This window comes from Trachurus trachurus (assembly GCF_905171665.1).
Source record: "Trachurus trachurus genome assembly, chromosome: 16".
In the NCBI taxonomy this organism is placed as follows: Eukaryota; Metazoa; Chordata; class Actinopteri; order Carangiformes; family Carangidae; genus Trachurus; species Trachurus trachurus.
In genome coordinates, this window is record NC_139902.1 from 13,892,349 (window position 1) to 13,914,582 (window position 22,234).

The following is a 22,234-nucleotide window of genomic DNA, read 5'->3' on the forward strand; positions in this document are numbered from 1 at the left end:
TGTCTCTCCTGCTTTCTTTTTTTTTAATTTTTAATTTTATTTTATTCCTCTCCTCTGGATGTTCTGTAGCCCATCAAGGACTGCAGCAGCAATGGAGAAAATGTAGAGGCTTGTTATGTCAATGAGAGCTGAAAACCTCCTAGACCTCCCTTTTTTTTCCAGTAGTGGCAGCAGCTGCATTTACAAAAAAACAAAAAACACAAAAAATTCAAACAGGAGGTACACCCACACACACACACACACAACACACGTCCTCATGTTAAACCTTCTCTGGCACCACACATGCATACACACACACACACTCACTCACTCACTCACTCCAGACCAGGTATGTGCAGCAGCATGCTCCTCAGGCTATTCTAGGATCCCTGACTGCAAGCGTGTCAGTCTGATTTTGAGGAAAGCCAGAATACAGCATTATAGAGGGAGGAGGAGGGGAGGAAGGAGGTGATGGGGGGGTGGGGGGTGCATGAATATACTTATGAAGTATAGGTTCATTCACGCTGGATGATTCAACATGCAGCTCCAGTTTTAGGTCATGATGTGGGGGGCTGCTGGTAGCGGGCCTTCATCAGAGGTTAACATGCGTTAGTGAGGATTTTCTTCTCACACAGCAATGTAAAAGCTTCTGTGCACCATCTGATAAGCCTGATCTCTGTTTCTGTGTCTCTCTATGTCATGTTGCTGTACTTATCTCTTCCACTGCTGATCAGCTGTTGATGCATGTACTGTGCCCCCTCCCCTCCCCTCCCCACCCCCACCCCTCCTTCCTCTCTCTCCTCACCCCACCCTGTTACCCCCATCTACCTCTACCTCTCCTTCTTCAGATGGACAGAATGAATTTTCTCTCCTTCCTCCTCCTTTGCTTGACTTCGGTTGCCAATGGCAACAAAGGTCAGTTCCTCATCCTTTTGACTGTTAATTGTGAAGTGTTGCGATAATGGTTTACTTCGCCATGGGAGCCGCACAGAGCCTGTCGAGGTTTTCAGACAGGGGGGGGGGGGGGGGGGGGCATGGCTGTTCTCGCCCAGATGACTTTTATCGTTATCTGTCATATGTGTCATAATTAGACGTAGCATCTGTTTCCTCATTACATAAACAGTGCACTTGTGATTCCACATTTCATACGTGCGTGTCAAAGCGTTTTGTGTCTTTTTTGGTCTCCAGTGTGCATGTGCCTGTGCTGTGACTCTGAGGAGATGATGAATCTGTCTATAGCTGATTTATCATCCTGGATGTAACCGTGACTCTGATTCAACATTATTGTTCCAATCATTATCGTGTTGAGGGGAGGCGAACGAAACAGACAGCGTGGAGGGAGAATGTCAGAGAAGGAGGTGGAGGAGAGCGACACAGGCAAGACGGAGAGATGGAAGGGGAGATGGAGTGTCAGAGAAACAGAGAGAGAGAGAGAGAGAGTCAGAAGAGGGGGTGGGGTGTTAGGGGAGACAGAGGAGAAGGAGCTGTGACAGGAGAGGACGTGGCCGAAAAGACGCAGGAGGCCGATAAGGACGGGGGAGGAGGAGGAGGAGGAGGAGGAGGAGGAGGAGAGAGAGAGAGAGAGGAGAGGAGAGTTGGGATGTGAGATCAGGTGACATGAGGGAAAAATGAAAAGTGTGAGATACAAGAGCATCTGTCTGTGTACGTGCATATGTGTGCGTGTGTGTGTGTGCATGTGTGTGTGACCGGGGAGAAGGGGTGGGGTGGTGGAGGAGCGATAGGGTGACAGAGAGAGGATGTGTGCCAGGGGAGACAGAGAGAGATGGAATGGGATGCCTCTCAATCTGTAATCCCGGATGTAATCCAAAGGCCTGATGCTCAGATTAATGCTATATAGCAGAGGAGAGAGGGAGAGAGGGAGGGAGGGAGGGAGGGGATCAGCTGAGGGGACAGAGGGCGGGTTATAAATGACCAAAAAAGAGACATGACTGAGGACTTTGGAAATAGAGGAGGAGGAGGAGACATTAACAGGCTGGACCTTGAGAGGAGACGATTGGTTATTGATCCTTGATTTATTGATAGCAACCAATAACTGTCTGAGGAATAGTGCATCAAAGGCAGCGTGGCATGGAAGAGCTTTGTAAGATTTGCACTCGCTCCCTTATTTTTGGGTCATATTTCTGAATGTAAATGACAAATTCTGCCAATTTTAGACAGTTGTTCTTAGACAGCTGCTCTTTTTTTGGAAATTAGGCAACTTTTACAAGGAGGACGTTTGACGAAGAAGAGTCGACAGTTACATCTTCCTTTTTTGTATGAGTGGGAGAAAATTGTGATTTTCTGTTGATTGACCAAATCATATCATCTGTGAAAGCAAGAATACCTCAATCTGAATCCCTCAATTATAAGCATATCCTGCTATAACTCAATCAGACAGCCGCTTTTTATTGTTTTATGGGCTTTACCTTTTCAAATAAATGTGGGTGGAAAAAAATGCAATATAATATAATATGTGATTTCCTCTGAAGTAGAGAAGTATTAAGTGTAATAAAATGGAAATAGTCAAGCACGTTGCGTTGTTTTTCAGGCTAAGAAAATCAACTTAGTCACTTTCCACCCATGAGAAAAGCACATCTCCATGCTTCAGTGCTGAAAAAAGGTATAATTTTGGCTTCGTATCGGCTCTATAATTGAAAATTTTCAAACGATCCGCAGCTCCGTCTTTGAAGAGAGAGCAGTTTGATCAGCTCCAGAACCGGCAGCACTTTCCTCTGTTGACTCTTTTCCCCTGTCTCACAGACGAGACGGCAAAAAAATTAGCTCCAGTCAGATTCTCTGGAAAATTCACTGTGAAGACAACAAAGCAATTGCTAAACACAAGTCTTGTGCCTGCGTCTGATTTCAAACTCTGTAGCCCCGGCGTTACGAGATTGAGGACAACAGAGGGAGGGCACCCCGGCTTTTGTTTTTGCTCTTTGCTGGAGTGTAAAATCGTCATCCTTCTGGCTCATTAATTTGGCCTTTGATCATTCAGCGCAGAACATTCACCACAGTGATGAATAATTAATTCGCAATTAAAGGTTAAATTCACAGTAAACCTCAGGCATTTGATTTGGACCTGGTTTTTAGAGCATTATTGCACGGCGCCTGTGGAGGGCCAGTTTGGCTGATTGATACGAGCAATATACCTCTCAGTGTGTGTGATAAGCAGAAATCTGACTGGCTTTAATTAGACTGTCAACCTGGAAGGTGTGCGGAGTGGCAGCGGCTGTGACTGACGGGAGAGTGTGTGTGTGGAGGGAGAGAAAAAGAAAATGTGTGAATGTGCTGAAACTTTGTCTTTGTGGTCACACGCACACATACGTTGCGTGTTCTTCCACCCGTGCACACTAGTCGTCACCACGTCCTTGCCCATAATGGAGTGTTAAAAATAGAGTCGTCGGTTTCCTCCTAATTGCTCCATTTAACCCAAAGCCTCTTTGGTCTCTTCTCTGTGCCGTTCAGCCAATAAGCACAAGCCATGGATCGAGACAGAGTACCAGGGGATTGTCATGGAGAACGACAACACCGTGCTGCTCAATCCCCCTCTCTTCGCCCTGGACAAAGATGCTCCACTTCATTATGCTGGTAACACAAACAGCAATAAACAGCAGAGAGAGGAGTGACACACACACACACACACACACACACACACACACACACACACACAAAAAAGACTCTGAAATGTTCAGACTAGTTCATGAATCTGCTTCAAATCCCACAGAATGAGCTGCAGCGAAAAATAGGTCAAATCAAGTGTTGGCACAGCCAAACCGAAAAAAATCATCTCATCAGGCCAAATTGAGAGAGATCTGACTTTGATTTTGCAGCGAGGATGATGCTGCAGCTGTGTGACCAAGTTTAGGGCATGATTTATTTATTTATAGTAAACATGACTCTCATTATTACAGAGAGACATTTGGAGCTACTGCCAGCCCAAAATCTTCCCAACGGGCCAGTCTAAATATTAAAGGCAATGTATTCAGTCACAGAGTCCACTATTTTTAGACCCTCATAGTGTAATTCAACACTTCATTGCAAGGAGCAGTCAGCAGCACTCTGCAGCACGATGAAATTAGGTTATCATGTTTGTACTCGGAGTCCTGGAAATAACCGTGTTCAGTCAAATTACAGCAGCTCGACTAGAATTACTCAGGGGGTCCCTGAAATGTATTGGGCTCATGTCAAGGAGGAAGAGAAATTTGACTGTTTGAACCTTCCTTACCTTCAACTTATGTCAGGCTGGGAAGATTAACTGCTATTTCCAGGGTGTTATTTTGAGTACCAGCTGCAGTCTATGCTTTTCTTTTCTCATATAATGACTGCTTGTGCAAGATAAGGTGGCACTTGAAGGAATTTCCAGATATGTATCTGTGCCTTTCTGATAACAGGCTAGAGAGGATATGACCTAAAATCTACTCAATACTATGCTAAGTGACACTCACCCAGATATTTCACTTGCCATACTGAGTTGTTTGTCCTTTTTTATACAGCTACAGGGTCACTTAGAGACCGCAAACTTTTGATCGAGACAGTGGGCTGATTAACTGCTTAAATTTCTACTTTTACTGCGATAATACAAATAATAATAAGCTACAAAGTGAAAAATGTTTTACAGGGGAAAAACACATTAAAATACCACAAATAGAAGAGTCAACAAAAACTGACAGTGCATAGGGAGAGTGTGTAATGTAGAAATATATTTCCCCCCCAAAATTTAGCTTTTCAGCAGAGAATTCACCGAAGCAGTAAAGACCAATTATACAAGTTAGCCTGCTCCAAAGTTTCGGGGGCCTTGACACTGAATCTCCTTGAGCTCTGTGTGTAGACATCGTGTGAAGTGGAGTGCAGTGAGGGCACAGAAACAAGCTGGAGCCTGAAGTGTAGTGCTCCAAGATTAATTAGGAAGATTTTAAAGCAAATCTATTCTGAAATCAGGAAAAGCTAAACGCGGGATTACACATCTCATATTTTTTTCCTTAAGAGTCTGTTAGGTTAAGAGAAGTTTAAGATTTAACTAAAAAAATATAAATTTCCTTGAAGTGATTTGATGTTGATTAAAAAAAAGTGCTGGATTCAGACAGTTCATTTATTGAAAATCAGTGTGTTGCTGTGATCTGATCTGATCTGATCTGATTTCCTTCCTCTCTCAGGTGAAATCTGTGGCTTCCGGGTCCATAACGGTCCCTCGGGTTCAGGTACGGTCCAGTTTGAAGCGGTGGTTCTGGACCGCTCCACTGGAGAGGGTCTGGTCCGGTCCAAGGAGCCGCTGGACTGCGAGAGCCAGCGGGAGCACAGCTTCACCATCCAGGCCTACGACTGTGGAGAGGGCCCCGATGGAGTCAACAGCAAGAAATCCCACAAGTCAGTGTGCACACCTCCATCCCAGCTGAAACAGGAGATATGTCATGTTTTTAACAACGATGAGCCATCTCTGCTTCCTGTTGTTAAAACAATCAGCCTCTCTGCTTGTGTTTTTGCGTGTCCGACTCCTTCAGGGCCACCGTGCACGTCCGTGTGAACGACGTCAACGAGTTCTCCCCCGTGTTTGTGGAGCGTCGCTACGAGGCCTCGGTCCCAGAAGGGCGTCTGTTCGACCGTATCGTGCGGGTGGAGGCTCTGGATGCCGACTGCTCCCCACAGTACAGCCAGATCTGCTTCTATGACATCATCACTCCCAATGTGCCCTTCGCTATCGACAACGACGGTGAGATAACGTTTCATCTCGTAGTTGTGAATCAAAGGCCGCTGGAATCACAGACCTATTAATAATTGTCGTTCTCCGCAGCGGAAATACAATTCCCTGCCACCACATTATTTTTGCTTGTTTGCCGTCTGCGGCGCTCTTTTGTGTCTGTCTGGCCTTGGTTGCAGGCAGAATCACTAAATGCAATATTCAGCTCAGTATTCAACACCTGATGTCCCCAATACACGAAAAAACACACCAGACACACCGCTGTGATGCTGATATCTGCATAGCGGCAGAGTGTAAAGAGTGGCAGCTACCTGATTCTTCACACAGGTAGAAACCAAAAGATGTTAAAATAGACTTTGTGTGGGCGGGCTGTTTCCCTCCCTCTGCATAAACATTACAGCAGCTGTTGGGTTTAATATAGAAACCTTTTGTTGAGGAGCTGCTCGTAGACTCCCTGAATTCTTTACAGGGGAAGAAAGAGTGTCACAGATTGTTATTGTAGCCACTGACTGTAGATGAGTTGTGGCCATTTTGTAATGTGACACAGCAGCTGGAGGAGGACCCTGTTTTAGGATGACTCTGCAGAATTTGTGCCGGACTCAGAGTGTTGTGTTTTTTTTTCACGCAGAACCAGCAGCTCCTTTCATTTTTGGGTCAGACTGGTACCACAGCACAGAGACCTTTTGTTTCAACCTTGTTCAGATGCTGTAGGCCTGTCATTGTCTATTTTGTTTTCTCCTCCTCCTCCTCCTTCACTTTGTCTTTTTCTGTTTCTCCCACTATCTCTTTCATCCCTCTGTCTCTCCTCTCACCATGTCACAGCATCTTCTTTCCAACCTTCTCTGTTTGTCAGCTAGTGTGCTGAGCGCTGTCAGCCCGTCACGTCCACTCGCGGTTGCCTTTATCTGTAAAAACAGGAAAACCCTTCACATTTCATTTTGTGCGCTGCAATTTATTGTCTTTTCTGTGTTTGTGTGTTTCCGTTCCTGTGCCTGAATGCAGCGCGCTGAACAGGATAGAGACTGTGCTAATGTGTATGTGCCATGATAAAAGCTCTATCAATGAGTGCTTCATTTGTGTGGGCCGTTCAATAACACAATGTTGTTGATGACTAACGCCTCTATTTCTGTTTCCCTTTCATTCTTTGTTTCATTATCTCTATCCCTCTCACTTCCTCTCTCTCTCTCTCTAGGTAACATTAAGAACACGGAGCCTTTGGATTCGAAGCACCAGCGTGTTCACACCTTCTGGGTGACCGCCTTCGACTGTGGAAAGAACCGCGCTCAGGCCGACGCCCAGGTCGTTGTCACAGTCAAGCCGTCCTGCAAACCCGGATGGATCGGTAATCAATGTCACTGATCGCGCTGTTTCTGTTTCACTGTCCTGATTATTTTCCTCGGTTAACCGTCTTCAGGCTACACGGTCGCACTTTGGTTCACTTAATCTGTCACATTTTGATTAAATGTATCACTTTGACTGGGGATGTGTGTGGGCTGCTGCTAGGATGAATCACCTTTCCGTGCTTATATCAAGAACTGTGGTTCAAAGAGGTGGTGCTGAAGTTACACAATATCAGGAACAAATATTTATAGCATCATAGTACTACCAACAGATTTTTCCTGCATCATGAGGATTGACAGTTCATTAACACTCTCCGCTTTGTGGATTTGTCATTTTTTATCTACATGTATTTCTTTTTAATTTCAGCATAAAATACAGTACTTTAAAAGACAATTTCTGTCTGCATGATGTGGAGCAGGGACAAGTGATAATTATTAGAGAATCAATTGGAAGAGAATGGCTTGTGAATGTCTGAAATGGAGTGAATAAGCTTATTGCACTTAGAGAACCATCATAGGTCGTACTACTGTGTCATCTCTTTAAAGGGATAGTTCACCCAAAATTCAAATTTCACTCATTATCTAGTCCTCTGTGCCTTCTCTGAGTTACGGGGGGGTCCGTGCAGAAGTATTTGTCCATATAATGGTTGTGAATGGGGCTCACTTTTCTTCGTCCAAAAAGACACACCAAAAAACATCCAAATACCTCCATACTGCTCGTCTGTAATGTCCCTCTTGTATTGAAGCCCCGACATGAGAAATTGTTCCGCCGGTCAGTGCAAATCACGCAAGATTTGCGCTGACACAGGAAGAGTAGTGAACTGAGTCACTGGGAGCTTCCGCTACAAACAAGCTTAAAATATAGACTTATTTAATTTTTTTCGGAACAATTTCTCATGTCGGGGCTTCAATACAAGAGGGACATTACAGACGAGCAGTATGGAGGTATTTGGATGTTTTTTGGGGTGTCTTTTTGGACGAAGAAAAGTGAGAACCATTCACAACCATTATATGGACAAATACTGCTGCGCGGACCCCCCCCCCCCCCCCCCCCCCCCCCCCCCCCCCCCGTAACTCCGAGAAGGCACGGAGGACTCTGAAACTTCTCCCAGCCCTTAGTCGACATGAGGGTGAGTAGATAATGAGTGAAATTTGAATTTTGGGTGAACTATCCCTTTAAGCTTTTTTAACCTTTGAATCCAAATGTTTTATGAGAGAGCGTCAGGTTTGAACCATCCTACTGTATCTTGTTGTTTCTTAAGGATGGACCAAGCGTGTTGAGTACACACCGGGGTCAGGCAGCATCCCCCTGTTCCCCAGTTTGCATTTGGAGACCTGTGAGGAGACGGTGTGGAACATCCAGGCCACCGTAGAGCTCCAGACCGGCCACATCGGGAAGGGCTGCGACAGAGACAGCTACTCTGACAGATCTGTGCGCCGGCTATGTGGTGGGTTCAGCCGTTACGCACCAAGTCCTGTTGCTAATTGGGAGTCAGTGTCTATTTTTATTAAGATCCTTTTCTCTTCCACCAGGTGCCGTCAGGGGCGAAGTCGATCTTCTCCCACCTCCATCCCCTGCAGCCAACTGGACTTCAGCGCTGCCCACCCTCCCGTCTTCTGACTCATCCCTGGTCTTCTCCTTTAACGGATCCAACCACGTCGCCGTAGTACCGGACTCGGTCGTCTCCGCGTTGTCAGGCGACCACTTCACCCTCCAGCTGTGGATGCGAAGGGGCGGTGCCAGCATCCAGCCTGCGACCACTCAGACCAGAGGAAGCCGCAAAGAGGAAGAGACCATCGTGTGCAGCACTGTCAAAAATGGTGCGTTATATCGCCGAGTCTTGTTTTTAATTAGGTTTAAAGGGATTTTGTGTGTGTTTTTGTGTGTTTTCTAATGTGTGAAGAATAAAATGGGCAGTTTTAGTAACGTAAAGCGAAAAAGAAACCTTGTTCTAACCTCCAGAAGAACTCCCCAACCACTCACATTGATAAAAACTGCAAGAAAACTCACACTGGGATATAAATATTTTTAACTGTTTATAGCTTCAACCAGCGGGAGAAAGGTGCTCTTGAGAAGCACTTAACCCCCAGCTGCCCCACTTGAGCAGCCAAGTGGACAACAGATGAACAATAAAACATTGTAATTGCACCAGGCAGAACGTTGTGTGTCATGCGAATGTTTGCGATGCTCTCCATCTGAAATAGAATTAGAAAAGAAACAGAGATTAAAATCTAAAATAAGATCACTGCAGCTTTTTATTGCTTCCTGGAGATGTACTCCAGAGGAATGCCAGGTGAAGTCGTTTTGACAGAACTACACTGACCACCAATTATTTTCTGTTTCTTCCCCGCCCCTTGATTTACAGATGACTCCTTCTCCCACTACTCCCTCTCCGTCCACGGTTGCCGCCTCTCTCTCTTCTACTGGCCTGACGTCTCCGCTGCACGGCCCGTCAAGTTCTTGTGGAAACTGGAGCAGGTACTGTGGGAGCGGCAACACTTGGCTTTGATGTTCTCACTTTGCTCTGTTTCCTCTGTCTTTGTACCTTGAAATCAAGCTGAAATGGAGGAAAATGTACGTAAAAAAAAAAGGAAAAGTATCTAGTTAGTTTTTGTTTCTGTGCCATGATGCCAAACATCTGGCCCAATCCGTCGTGGGATTACAAGAGAGTGCTATTTTACAAAACATGCATCTTCCAGTAATACGCATATGGAAACAACAAAAGAACATCAGTCAAATAACATATTCATGTGGAAACTTCTTAATGAGCTGCACACTGACTAAAATGAAGCCGGATCAAGGGATTTCTTTTTCTTCATCTCCCAGTTTTTCTTGAAGAAACTGGCTAATTTAGCTCATTTATATGTGAACAGCACACTCCGTCTTTGTGGAAAATACATATTTACAAAATCAATTTCTAATTTTATCTGACTCAACAAATTATTGTGCATTCCCAGTGGAAAAAAAGGCAGAGAATACAAAATGAAACTCATTTCAGACTGACATACTGTCCAATTTCAATGTTAAGTGGACAACACAGTTTCTTAGATAAATTGTATCCAACATCATTATCATATTTTATCATCCGAAGCTATGCGTATGAGGTAAACAGTGCCACATGCATCAGAATATATGAAGAGGAAAGGACAATGTTTCTTAGTTGGTCTTTTGAACGTCGATCATGCGGCATACTTGCATATGGATGCATGCATGTGAGTGTGGTGTGGTTTTGAGTGGGTGCAGTGGGGGGTGAAGGGGCTTTGTTGTGACTGAAGCCACTGGTCTCAGACAGATTGAAGCAGCGTGGATTAAAGGATGCTGAGCTGATACAGAGAAGATTTGTTAAATCCCTCTGTCTGACCCACGATATCTTATTACCCCGGTCTGACTTTTCTGCCCCTCTGCCTGTATAATTCCCCTGTCACTCCTCTTTGTGCTGCTCTCTGTTTTCACCACATCTCTTAAACAAATGTGTACAGGAATTTACCGACACTGTTGAAACATTCACCAGCGATGCTCAGTCTTTTTTCCATTTTACTCCCATATATAACCACAGATTAAGTTTAAGTTTGTACAAAAGAAAATATGATCAGTTTTACCATTGAAAACATTTCAGCTGTACAGATAAAAAAAAGACCCAATATTGGCAAAAAAAAAAAAGTCCCAAAAACGTTAAAAAAGTGAATCATTTCATGACTTTTCAGATTGATCTTGTGATCCTCTGGGGCTTGGGAGGAACTGCACTACATCACTCAATTGTATCTAAAGGAGTGAAAGGAATAGTTAGTTTATTTACATGGGTAGTGGGAGGTATTTATGCATAGTTGGTACATTACCTGCAGTAGATTCTGTTCAGCATGCTGCATGTTAGGAGAGCCAATCAGGAGTGCTGCTGGTACACTAGCAGAGGTATGTGTCATGTGCATGGAGCCACGAGATCAATGTGCTTTAGACTCTTTTAGAAATGCCCACTGAAACAGTCCGATATCAGTCCAATAAACGTTGGCTTCATCGAGAATATTTTCAGTGGTTTATCTTCCTTTTCCTTCGGCACCACATTTTTTCAACCGCTCAACTACTGTATTCCTACGCACTAGCCCACCTGTGGAGCACACTGTATCACACCGCAGCCGCAGGTCAGCTGAATTAATAGAAAAAGCAGCGTGATACAGTGTGCCCTGTAGGTACACTGGTTTTTCTGTGTTTTTTTTAATCTGATGAGCAGCTTGTAGCTCTGCTAGTCTGCCTGATCAGAATCTACTGCAGGTAATGTTGATTATGTAAAACTATCTCACACAAGCCCACATCAAAAAACCTACATTAAAAAAAGCAACAAAAAATAACAGTGCTAATGTACACAGTGGTATATACAATAATATATCAGTGTGAGAAGCCATTTTTCTGCAGAACTTTTACTTTTAATACTAGAAATGCACCGATCCAGTTTTTTCCGATCCAATCCAATACCAATACCTGGGCTGAGCGTATCGGCCGATACCGATCCGATACTACTGTTGAATGAATGAACCTTGCCATGTGAGTGAAGGCATCAGGCTTGACATAAATATTTAGCCTTGTTAAAAAAAGGTAACAAATGAACACAGCTATAAATGTACTTAATATTATTTCTTAACAAATAACAAAGTGTAAATTAGCAGCAAAAATAAATAAATAACACTAGATCACTGTAACTGTATTGCTGTGTATGATATTAATAAAAAAGAAATGACTGGATCGGAATGCTGGATCGGCCTCATTCATCCGATATCCGATCCAGCTAATTAGTTAATATCAGAGCCGATATCCGATCCGGGTATCGGCTCAGTGCATCTCTATTTAATACATATACTAATTCTTCTGTGCTTTTATAAAAACAGGACTTTTGGTGTGACAGAGTGTTTTCACGTTACTGAATATGTGTTTCACCCCGTCATATTCACCATCCTGTAAATGCTGATCTCCGTCCTACAGGTGTGTGACAGCGAGTGGCATCACCTGTCGCTCAGTGTCCAGTTCCCCTCAGTGACCCTGTATGTGGACGGCGTGACCTTCGACCCCGCCCTCATCCACGACAACGGGGCCATCCCTAACCCCGCCCCCCGCCAGCGGATGTTCATCGGCGCCTGCTGGGGTGAGACGCACATATTCATGCTCAGTGAATTCACAGCTGACATACATTTCATTCCGTCTTAATGATGGATTTTGACAGAAATGAATGCGAGCAGAATGTGAGCGGCGTCCTCATTTTTTTTGCATAAATGCCATGAGCGCACCGTTGTATTTTCTTCCTTGGGTTGCATTCCTCCTTCCATGAAATGCCATTTAAATTGCACATCTCCAACCATATGCCACATTTGGCATAAGCAACAGTAAGTTACAAACCCTCATAAGACCTCTCTAGACAATCTGCTGAGACATTTCCTGCTTCACGCCTTTCCCTCCCTCATTTCACTCACTTATAATTTGGTTGATCTTGGTCTTTAAAGGCTAATAATGTAAGTGACTTATCAATTATTCAGGACAGCAGAGCAACACGAGGGCCAGACAGCTACCAGGCGCTTACGCCTGAACCACTGGTTAAAATGGGAAACTCTGGCTGCCAATTAGTGCAGAGAAACACACACACACACACACACACACACACACACACACACACACACACACACACACACACACACACACACACACACACACACACACACACACACACACACACACACACACACATTCATACACACAGATTCACCGTCTCTCATCTGCAGTGGTAGTCGCTCTGCTTCCAGCTGCTCCCAGATAATGAGGAGTTGGTGCATTCTCATCATCTACAGCTTTTTCACTCGCATTGTCTCACTTGTTTCATTTATTTATATATTTTCTCATCTGCCCTGTCAATCTGTGGCACCCCCCCCCCCCCCCCCCCCTCTCAATTCCATTTCATACCTAACAACATTTAACCCTCTCTCTGTGTTTTCTCCTCTTCTATTCCCCTTTGACCCTCTCTGATTTTCCCCGCAGAGCCCGAAGAGAAGCAGAAGGAGATACTGAACAACACCATCCCAGAGGCCAAAGACTCAGGTGACTTTCTTGTTTTGACTCTGTTGTCAGCATGAGGCTGCACAGTTTGCTATTTTGATGTGTCATTGTTGGTGCATATTAGAAGTTTTCATGTGTGTTAGCACCGGGCTGTTTCTGGTCTTTAGTGAAGTATGTCGGTGGTTACCATGGCCTGTTGTCCGGGGTGACGGTGCGTCCCGGCAGCGTGGAGCCTCACAGTGTGGTGGAGTGTCTGTACGCCTGCAGGGAGGGGCTGGACTTTGGAGACTTGGAGACTCTGGGCTCTGGCATGAAGGTAACACCTCACTGTGTGATACTGTGATACACCACCTCACACACACACACAGGCTGCTGAACAAACACATTAACACCTTGATTAAACCACCTAAAATAAAAATAACTTTCATTCTCGTGTCCATTTCAAAGATTGGTCACGATAGACATTAAGAATAGAAATAAGAACATCATAAATGACTATAAATTAAAAGCATAAAAAATAAATATTACAAACACATTTTATGAATTATTATTAATGGATAGGAAAGTTGAATCACAATTTTTAGTACAAATTCTATACTATTTAAATGTAATGTATTTACATTCCTTACAAGATGTGTAGATTATGTAATCAAATGCATTCCTTCCTAAACTAAAGGCTGCATAATTAAAAAAAAAAAAAAAAGTGTTCTGTTTTTTTTAGAATGAATGTAAACCCCTGAACTCAAATGGATACAGATTTAGCTCCTCTTTTAACCCTCTTAGGCTGAAAGTATCCAATTTACAAAATCCAGACTATCCCACCATTAAGGAGAGACCTTTATAAATCTAAACCTAAATCTCTAAAGTCTTTAACATTGCCAGTAAAGACATCATCACTTGCTCTCCATCAGCAAATACGTTTTATGTTGATAATTCTTTGTGTGCTTTTGTGTCAAATTATCTCCAACTTGAGAAAAATATGTTTTTCTAAAGCCCTTCTTTGGGTTGCACAATAAGTAGAAATGAGTTTTGTAAGAGGGGACGTCACCATCAACCTTTCATGTGTCTTATTTTTGTATTTCACTTGTGTGTGCAAATGTCGTTTTGGTTTTGCTGCATGTGGGTTGCAGATTAATTGCAAACACTTATAGTTGTTTAAGTTCTTGAATGTGTGTCTAACCTCCTCTAGTGGTGGTTTGCTCCCATATCTTCTTCATTAACCTCGATGGAACCAGATTCAGCTAGATTAACCCTTTGACCCTATTCTGTAATGCAAATGCAAGCTGAAATGTGTTTTTTTCCTTGGGCCTTGGTGACACAATGCAGATTAATATGATTATGTAAATTAGAGTGAACTTTTCATGTCTGTCCTCCGGTATCTCAGGTTCACGTGAACCCCAGTCAGTCAGTGTTAGTGCTGGAGGGAGACGACATTGAGAGCTTTAACCGAGCAGTGCAGCAGGTCACCTACAGAAACTCTCTACGCTTCGCCACCCCTGGAGTCCGACCCCTCAAACTCACTACCTCTCTCAGGTACAAACACACACACACTTGCATACAGAGCTGTTTTCACAAGTGTGTATGGATGTCAACAGATAAAAAATCAATCACAGAGGAGGTGGAGCTATCGATTCACCACCAGCAGTAGATTTGAATGGTGTAATGCAACCACAAGATTGCACACAAGCATAAACCAATATTCATCTGTACAAGAGCTCTCAGCTCTGCAAAATGCAAGGAACTAACTGCAAGGGTAGATGACAAGGCAGGCAGAGGGAAAGTGACACCATACAACACAAAAAAAACAAACAAACAAAAAAAGGAACATCACAAATGTTGCATCAGGCACTTGTTAGCAGTTCATCGTACGTCTGCTCTGAGAGTTGACTTCTCCTCCAGCAGTTTGTAGCAAGCAAATGAGGTATCACTCTGAGGGGCCTGTGCCGCCGCTCACTCCTTCGACACTGAACTCATCAAACATGGACTTTGGCTCGGCTGTGATAAGGACTGATGTGACATGAAAGAAGTGATTATATAGAGGACATGTCAAAGCAAGCGATAACAGGGGATATCTTATCTCCTTGTACATTCAGCAACCAAGTTAAGTTGCCTTTGACGGAGTCATCTAAAAGGGCCAAAAAAAAAGAAAAAGAAAATTCACCTGGTTTAATAATAACTGAGGTTGTTAAAGGATTGCGTTCAAGAAACTGCTTCAGTTTGTTGTGTGGAGCCATTTGCATCTGTTAATGTCACAATGTTTGTTTTTCTACAGTTCAGCGTGTTTCAAACTGGTTTAGTTTCAGCTCTACGTCAGGATATTGTAGGATTAAATACATTTTTTTCACCTTCACTGTTCTGCCTAACACAACATTGCTCAGCCGTTGCACAATCCATGAAAACTATCCTACAGGGGTTGAATCTGTATCACCTGGCTGTGAAAATAAAAGCGCACAAACTGCGGGTCAGTGCTGCTCAGCCATGCTTAACAACTGTGAACTGCCTCTCTGGCTTTAGCAGTCACTTTTAGCTGATGAAATATTAACTCACCTTGGGAAGTACAGTCCATTGCATACACTACCGTGGTATAGTGTGTTTTTATACTAAATCCGGCAGCCTGCTGACCAGTTGTATCTCATCAAACTCTCAGCCTCTGCAGATTTTCTTATTACTGTCTCACTGACTGTTGTTTTTGTCGCATGTTGATAAGATTAAAATGATTACCAGGCCACAAGTCAGTGCTGGAGTTTTTTCTCTCTTTTTTTTTTTTTGCACTGACTGTTTTGAGGATCCCACTGATTCAAGGTCATGGACAGATGTTTTTTTTCCTTAGGTTTTGGTAAAGTGCACCAGAGTTTCTTTTCTTTTCTTTTTTTTTTTCTTCGGCATGTTTTATTGCGTATGTGAAGATTAGACTGATTTGAGGCCAGGAGTTACCCAGATGGCTGAACAGCAGGCCCTTCTGGAGAGGCTGATAGAAGCAGCTGCTCACTCTGATAGTGGAAATGTAACACACACACACACACACACACATACACACGCTCTTTGCTTAATCCCTTTTCAAATATGATGCTGAATTACATCGCAGTTGAACAAATATATGTAAGCCTGTCGTCAATCTGATTTGCTCTCCCTTTCTGGCAGGAGAATTGAATTTGTAACAGCAGAGCTAACTGTGGTTTGACATTTGCTACTTTCAGCATCACAATGGACCAAAGTTAACCATAGTCATGGTGCAATTTGTGCACAGGATTGTGAGCACATTATACTGGATTTAGACCTTTTAGTGCATAATGACTGACTGTGCCAACTGTCTCCATGTCTTTGGGTCACAATGTGGCCAATTAGAGAACAGGACCAAGAGTCTACAGCCATGCTTGTGGTGCTTTGAGTTAATGCCAAAATCCTCACAGTGACTAAAGTTTCATGCCAGCAGTTGTTGAGTTTTTTTTTTTACTACAGATCAAAGGATGTTGATTTCATATTGGTGCTTGAGGTAAATGAAGGTTCTCTGCAAAACAGCAGGAATATGTGCACAAAATTTCATGGCAAGCCAATCAATACTGTAGCTGCAGAGATATCTCAGCTTGGACCAACAGGGGAGACACAGCCAAGAGCCAAGACAGACTTTTAAAAAATGGCAAAAATTGGTTTGGCATACACTGAAAAACTATCATTTTATCTCTCTCTCTCTCTCCGACTTTGACACACACATACACACTTCCTTCCTCCTGGCCAGATGTTTCAACGAGGAGAGCTGCCTATCCCTCAAGCAGCTGGAGGGCTACCTGGTGGTTCTCCAGCCTGATGCCCCTCAGATCTCCCTGTCTGGTGTCGGCCCTCATCTGGCTCGTCCTGCCCCCGAGTTTGAAGGTCCCCGCGGCGTCCCCCTTTTCCCCGAGCTCCGGATCGTCTGTTCCCTGTCTCACGCTGTCAACACGGCCGCTCAGGGGATGGAGGGTGGAGGTGAGTCGCACATGAAACAGCTCAGATTGATGCAGATTTATAGCAGATTTTCTGTTTACCTCTCTGCTTTTTTACCTGTTTGTGGACATCCATTTGATGTTGTCATTTGTGTCCTGAAACTCTCCATCCGCACTCAGCTCTAATGTCCGACGCTGTGGCTCACACCTTGGACGGCTGTGAGGTCCAACCGCTGGGGGAGGAGCTAAACCCAGACAGGGAGGAGCTTCTGGTGGACATGGATGTCGTGCGAGAGAGAGGACTGGAAATCATCAATACCACTGCTTATATTGCCATCACAGGTACAGCACTTACTATCATTAATATTATTATCTATTTTTTAGATGACATTCATTGAGATTGAAAAAAATCATTTATAACAGGTTTGCCTAGTTAAAGTCGAAACACAGAAAGCTCTCACATGAATCAACCAAAACTGTTGGCAAAAAATGTGTTTCATTGTAATAGATTTACTTTGACCTAAAAAGTAAAAGTAATCTGTTCAATTCAGCCCCCTGAACTGTCGATACTTCTCTGTAGACCATGACTCACTCCTCCTCCTTGTATCCTCAGACAGTATTGACTCTCTGTCTTCTTTTTTTGTTCTTCTTCCTTTTTGTTCGTCGCTCCCTTCAGGTGCCGAATCCATCTCCGTGTACGAGGACGTCCTTCGCTCAGTGCGCTACCGACTGGCCAAAGGCTCAGCTCGCTTTGAGAGGCGGTTCCGCCTATCCTGCTCTGAGATGAATGGCAGATACACCAGTAATGAGTTGACTCTGGAGGTGAGGAGAGACATCACTCACGTACAGTAACACCCCTGGTGCTGACAGTGAAGATTGAAATCCTGTCGGTCGGAAGTTTCTTGACCTTTGGGAACAGTGTGTTTCTATAGAAGTGGATCTTTGAGCTGAGGTTGTATTGTACACATCCTGTCATATGTGTCTGTGTTGACAGTTTTCCTCCCTTCTTCCCCAGGTGAACTTCCTCCACTCTCTGGACAGTCTGTACCACCCGTCCCACCTGCTGGCCTCCCAGCAGCAGTTTCTTCATCCATCGCATCACGCCGGGGAGTTGAGTGGACACACCCTGCCCAATCCACACCGCAACTCAGGTAACATTTGCAATCTCAACAACTCTATACTTTCTCCTCCTGCATATGTTATAAAAATTCACTCATATAAGATGAAAAAGACCAAAGCAAGTTATAAAACACAGACGTAAAGTTTTAAACTAAAAACGACACGTATTAGCAGGTACTCGGGTGAGTAATTGCTCTTTAAAGGTGTCCAGCGTGTTCACAGATCTATAATTCAAAGGGAGAACTTTCCGGTTTCAGATTCATGACTTCAAAGGCGCAGTCTTCTTTAGTTTTACGCCTGGGGCGAGGAACAACCAACAGACCCTTATCAAAAGACCCCAGACACCTACTGGTGATAAAGGACTGCAGCGGGTCTCTAATGTTGGCGGATGCCTAATCATGCAGAAACTCTAAAACTAATCACAGGGCCTGGACTCTGGATTTGGTGCAGAGCCAGTGTAACAAGTGTGTGGAAGAAACCTCAGGTGTCTCAGTGGTGCATTAACTTCAGACTGATAGAGTTATCAGGCTGGTCCACAGCACCGACACAGTCCTACAGCCTAGAGTTTAAGTCTGCCCTTAAGGAGATCAGATCGGATGATTGTGCCATTTTTCATACTTTCATACTCGGAGTGGAAAAAAAATCTTTGAGTGGAGCTGCTAATTAACCATTAACTCAGTGATCAGGTCAACATTTAAAGCTAATGTACTGTATGTGTAAGAGCTTCAGGGAGAATATTGAAAAAATTGAATTTTCCTTGACACTTAGTCCAATCAAAATTGGTTCCACTAAGTACATAAAGCAATTAAAAAAACAGATATAACTGATCTTTTTTTTAAAGATCACTCTAACTGGGAAAATTAGATTATATCACAAAAGGAATATGTGTACAGAGGTTTGGCTAAAAGCAGCAGCAGTGGTTCTGTTTACTCTAATGAAAGAATATGTCACCCAGTGTGTTTGTATGATGACTAATGTATTACTGGAGCTCTATGGCAATGACACAAGCCGCATCAGGCTTGGAAAACACACCTAGTGCTTCTTAGTAGAATAAATTGTTGTATTTGTTGAAAGTAAGACAAATGTGGACTAACATCATAATTATTATGATTCTTCTCTATAGTTAATTGTGTCTCTGTGTTTTTTTCTCAGTGGTACCAGGAGCAGCCACCGTCATCATAATGGTGTGTGTGGGTTTCCTGGTTGTCATGGTGATCCTGGGTGTGTTTCGAATTCGCTCCATCCATCGCCGAGGTGAGGGTACCAGAGGCGGTGCCAAGGAGGGTAGCAGCCAATGGGACGACTCTGCGCTTACCATCATCGTCAACCCAATGGAGGTAAAGACCCCATTCAGAAATCGACGGTGAGCGATGGCGACTGTTTTGCCCGTGTTTTCATCAACACGTTGTTGGTCTTTATTCCGCAGTCCTACGAGTCTCGCATGGGCATCTGCGCCGACAACGAAGGAGAGGGGGAGGAGGACGAGGAGGTAGCAGAGTCACCTGACGACGCCAGCGATGACCAGCGAATCATCATCAAGAAAGAGGGGAGAGACGGCAACGCCCGTCGCTACTGAGCCACATGTATCCCTGCACCAGTTCTCATGGAAACCACAAACCGGCTCACCAGTCACACACTTCAACACTTTTAATATCAACGACTGCTGACACCACTAGTATAAGGAATGTATGCTTACAAACACTACGCACAACACAGTCACTGTAATACTCTTGACACGCAACGCCATATGTGACCTATAGCCAACAATGGGCTGTTGTTCTCCACCTAAATGTTCAATGGCACAATGTATACAGTTAATGTAATTTAACCGCCTGAGCAAACCCCACCAGAATTGTATGTGGTGCACCAGTTCTAAATAACACAATGGTCATGTGTCTGTGTAGTGTAATTACTGGTTGAATGAGATTTCTGTTTTCTTTTTCTTTTTTTTCTTTTTCTTTAAAAAAAAAGATTGTATTCTATCTTTTGTTATCGAACACAGAATGAAATCTTTCAACAAATATGAAAACTGGAACAATCCGCAACATGCAGGCCTTGAATAGATCTGTAGGCACAGACACAAGCCTTGATCCTGACACGTCTCTGCTTAGACTGACTCCAGAAGTCTGTGCACAAGCTCTTTTCTCCCTCTTTGCATCCTCTCTCGACACATTCCTCGACCACCGTTAACCCGCAGAGTGAAGACAGTGAGGTCAGACATTGCGGTCACTCTCCAGCGTATTCACAAAACCTTAAAAAAAAAAAAAAAAAAACTGGTATGCTTTCAGGTATTCTTTTTTTTTTTTTTTTTTGGTATTGTGACTACTTCACTGTTCAGCTCCCGACTACATTTTATCTAGGGCTGATGATACGATTTGAGGACTATCAACCAAAAAAACCTCATCCTTCACCAAGTTGGTACTTCTGCAATACTCCCAACTATACAGACAAATATCCTCTTAGTGTTGAGTCAGTGAGGTTTCTGGTTCAAACTGGACTCTTTCCAAGTTTCAGCTTGTGCGACTAAACGACAAAACAGCATCATCTACTGTACACTAAAACTACCGGTGTAACCCTGACCTCTGACCTCCCCTCCCAGTGACCGCTGGAATGTCTCTAAACGACTCTCACTGCACTGTTTCACTCACTGCACACTGCTCTTACAATAACTGCACCACACCACATGCAAACAAACACAAAACACAGACACACACACTCTTCATAATGCTACCCCTGCTGTCTCCAGAATGTCAGCTCAGCTTGGGCAGTTTTGATTGTATTGATTGTAATGAATTTTCTGTACATACAATGATGAATATTATGATATTATTATTATTATTATTATTATTACTATTATTATTGCAGCCACCCTTTCTCTTTTACTGCACACTTTGAGAGGGAGCAGATTATGATTTACTTATTTTTTCCCATTTTGAGTAATCACCTTGACAGCATCAGAAAAAGTATAATAATAATAGTAGTAGTGATAAGGATGATAATCCCTGGCTTGATGAGTGTCTCTTAATTTGTGTGTAATATTGTTGTAATTTAAGAACTTGTCAATATCTGAATCACAGAAAAAGGAGGGCACATTGTTGTGATACTTAGATATGTCTCACTCATTTTATCTCTCACACGACCAAATTTTTTGTTTTTGCATTTTAAATCTTTTTTAATTTTTCTATTTACTTTTCTCTACATCCGATATCTTTGGTTCAATGAATGTCCAACTGTGTGCTTCTCCTCACCTCTCCCTCCCTCCCCCCCTCGCCTCCCTGCCTCTCTCCTTCACCTCTCCCTCACGCTCCCTCTGTGTCTCTTGCTGTCTGTCTGTGTAGCCTATCAATGTGCAGTGCTAAACCTGTCAGTAAATAAAGCCTGTCGTTTTTTGAGTGTGATGTTAAGAAGGAATAAACATTGCATCGATTAATAACTTATATTATTACTATGTTACTATTGGAACATTATCTGTAATTATTGATACAATGATGACATGGATTATGCTGACTAATTGTTATTGAAAACTGTCAGAAAACATTACAAAATTCATAATAAAAACACTATATGACGTCTCCACGAGAAGGATTTCTTGCTAGAGTAGGGTTCATGCATCATGAATGTAGTACCACATTTATTACTTACTCAGAAATTGAAATACCATATAGCAGTGGAGGAATGCAGCTAAGTAAATGTACATTAACTGAGCCCTGCACTTCAGTAACATTTTTAGATACATGTATTTTACTCCCTCTGTGCTCCTTTTTAATTTACATTGTGGGAAATATGTAACATTTCACAATAATTTGAGTCACTAGCTTCTTTGTAGTTTTCACAAAACAAGCATAACAATTTCATTATTTTTTCCTACCCCCCTTGAAAACGAGATGATTCATCTTAAGGGGTTTATCCAAATAAAGACATTTCAATGATAATATGATAATACTGTAAATTTTGAATCACCAACCAGGAATATATGAGTTAGATAAAACAAGCAAATGCATGCTGACATGTTAATCTATCCTCCTCAAAAACAGTATTAATCAGTGGAGAAAGTAATGTGTAAAAGTAATTCATTAAATAAACATGTGACCACATCACATGAGCAGCATTTTGATGTTGACATATATGGTCAAATATGGGTCAGATT

The 22,234-nt window shown here is 43.1% G+C and overlaps 1 protein-coding gene and 1 long non-coding RNA gene across 2 annotated transcripts; one reads left to right on the forward strand and one right to left on the reverse strand.

The window, feature by feature from the left end:
• Positions 1-827: 827 nt before the first annotated feature.
• On the forward strand, positions 828-21,512 carry clstn3 (calsyntenin 3; the record flags this gene model as incomplete). The annotated part of the gene is made up of 18 exons (XM_083988849.1): positions 828-894; positions 3,445-3,567; positions 5,133-5,343; positions 5,478-5,686; positions 6,867-7,016; positions 8,277-8,462; positions 8,548-8,835; positions 9,381-9,493; positions 11,987-12,146; positions 13,031-13,090; positions 13,216-13,364; positions 14,433-14,581; positions 16,785-17,011; positions 17,149-17,310; positions 17,645-17,790; positions 17,984-18,119; positions 19,240-19,424; positions 19,514-21,512. The coding sequence occupies 18 exons, from the start codon at positions 828-830 to the stop codon at positions 19,661-19,663; spliced, it is 2,871 nt and encodes a 956-aa protein (XP_083844975.1). The 3' UTR covers positions 19,664-21,512.
• Positions 9,363-13,375, reverse strand: LOC310998686. The gene is made up of 4 exons (XR_014596010.1): positions 13,236-13,375; positions 12,011-12,141; positions 10,713-10,777; positions 9,363-9,572 (listed from the first exon to the last, which is right to left on the reverse strand). It is a non-coding gene; the product is annotated as an uncharacterized lncRNA (long non-coding RNA).
• Positions 21,513-22,234: the final 722 nt, after the last annotated feature.